Raw genomic sequence first — 1,697 nt, forward strand, 5'->3', positions numbered from 1 at the left:
GACTGAGAAAAGAACACTTAGGTATGCTTAGTGCTAATCTCCTTCATAATTCATTAAAACCCTGAAAATTCCAAATGTGTGAGTGAGAAAAAATCTTTATTGACAATGTTATTAAGTGCCATCAAATCGAGCACGACTCATCTGGACCCAATGAACAAAAGACTGTTCTATAACTATAACCCTGTTCTATAACTATCGTCGTTTTTCTACGTTCATGGAGTTTCCATAAGTTGAAATGGGTGTATCTCAGGTTCTCTTCCCCAGATCCTAGTTCTCATATTTTGCCTCCTTGATTGGCACCTTGGGTAACAAAGCCTCAGCAGGCAGCCCAGGCCTTTTCATGCTCTCTGGACCTCTGTCTTCCTGGCCAGTGTACTGTGGACCCACTGCTGCCCTTGTCCTTGGGTAGAGCTGCTGCCTTGGTGGCTCCTTCCCAGTGCCCTGAGTGGCTTCCCCTTTAGGGGCCTTGGGAAAGTAGCACCATCTTTGCCCTTGGATGCTTTGATTTTGGAACTCATATTCTCAATATTTTTTTTTCCTAGCGACCTCCAAATTATCTATTGAAAGAGGAGCCTGGCTGCTGGAGCTGTCTTTGACTGTTGGCTTCCTCCCGAGCTTAGCAGTACCGGCAGGAACCTTCTTGGCCTGCTCTCTGGTTTGGGGACACCTTCCTGGCCTCACTCCGTTTTGTCACTCTCACCTTGGCCTTGATGTCTTTCTTGTGGGTCTTCTTCTTGACTATACCTAGCTTGTTGGAAACTTGGCTTCTTTATCTCTCCTGGGCTGGAAGGGTCCTTCTTTGTCTGACTTGGGTACTTGAGACCCTTCTTGGCTTCACCAGCTTTCCTGGTGATCATGATGACAGATATCTTTCTGGAGTGGATTTTTTTCCCCTCGAAAACCAATTTGAAGCTCCCAGTGGCTCCTTTGGCCTTGGAGGTAAGAGGCCAAATGAGGAGGCCCAGGAGATGCTTTAACTAGAACCTGTCCCCGCTCCATCTGATTTGAGCCAGATGACACACGTTACTAGGTACTTCTGCCCGGTGCCCTGTTTGACGGCCAAGGTGCCCTGCTGCTGCTCCTCCGCCTGCAGTGCCTCCAGCACCAAGTGCAGTGCTGTATGGTCACGACACTGCACTTGGACATGACTGTGACTACGTGGGCCTGACTTCACAGGTCCTGCCAACTCTGCCAAAGAGGCCTGTGCTGTGCTGCTGGGAGCACCACTTCTAGGAGTCATCTGAGAGGCTGATGTAGCATTCTAGATTGCCCTCTCCATGGGAAGTAAAAATTCCCCAAAATGACCACCGTCGTAAACCATTATCTTTCGATAAGTAGCAGAGTGAGAAGCACTGTGCTTGCCCTTCCATGTTGGCTTACTCATCAGCTTAGGAGGTCTTCTTGATCCATTTGTAGTAATAACCCCATTATTACTGGGGTTTTTTTTTTCAATTTTATTTTATTCATTTTAATGAACATATACAGAGATTTTGAATTTCCATTCACTCATTGTTGCATTTGTCTCCTTGTCCACCCTCCCCCGACCCCAGTTTGCTCCTTTCTTTGAAAAGTAAAAGAAAAATTCCTTCATTGGTATATAATCTCCCCACTCCCCTACCCCAAGTGCACTCTACTATGCAATCTTCATTCTGGCCTCTTGTCATAACCATAATACCCAATCATACATCACTTATAAA

The 1,697-nt window shown here is 46.4% G+C and overlaps 1 protein-coding gene across 1 annotated transcript; it reads right to left on the reverse strand.

Annotated features, from left to right (window-relative positions):
- Positions 1-677: 677 nt before the first annotated feature.
- Positions 678-1,240, reverse strand: LOC102852221 (histone H1oo-like). The gene is made up of 2 exons (XM_006888004.1): positions 1,028-1,240; positions 678-977 (listed from the first exon to the last, which is right to left on the reverse strand). Exons 1-2 carry the CDS (start codon positions 1,238-1,240, stop codon positions 678-680), a joined length of 513 nt encoding a protein of 170 aa, XP_006888066.1.
- Positions 1,241-1,697: the final 457 nt, after the last annotated feature.

The sequence above is a fragment of the Elephantulus edwardii genome, unplaced genomic scaffold (assembly GCF_000299155.1).
Source record: "Elephantulus edwardii isolate Elephantulus edwardi_28Jun2011 unplaced genomic scaffold, EleEdw1.0 scaffold00063, whole genome shotgun sequence".
NCBI classification, from domain to species: domain Eukaryota; kingdom Metazoa; phylum Chordata; class Mammalia; order Macroscelidea; family Macroscelididae; genus Elephantulus; species Elephantulus edwardii.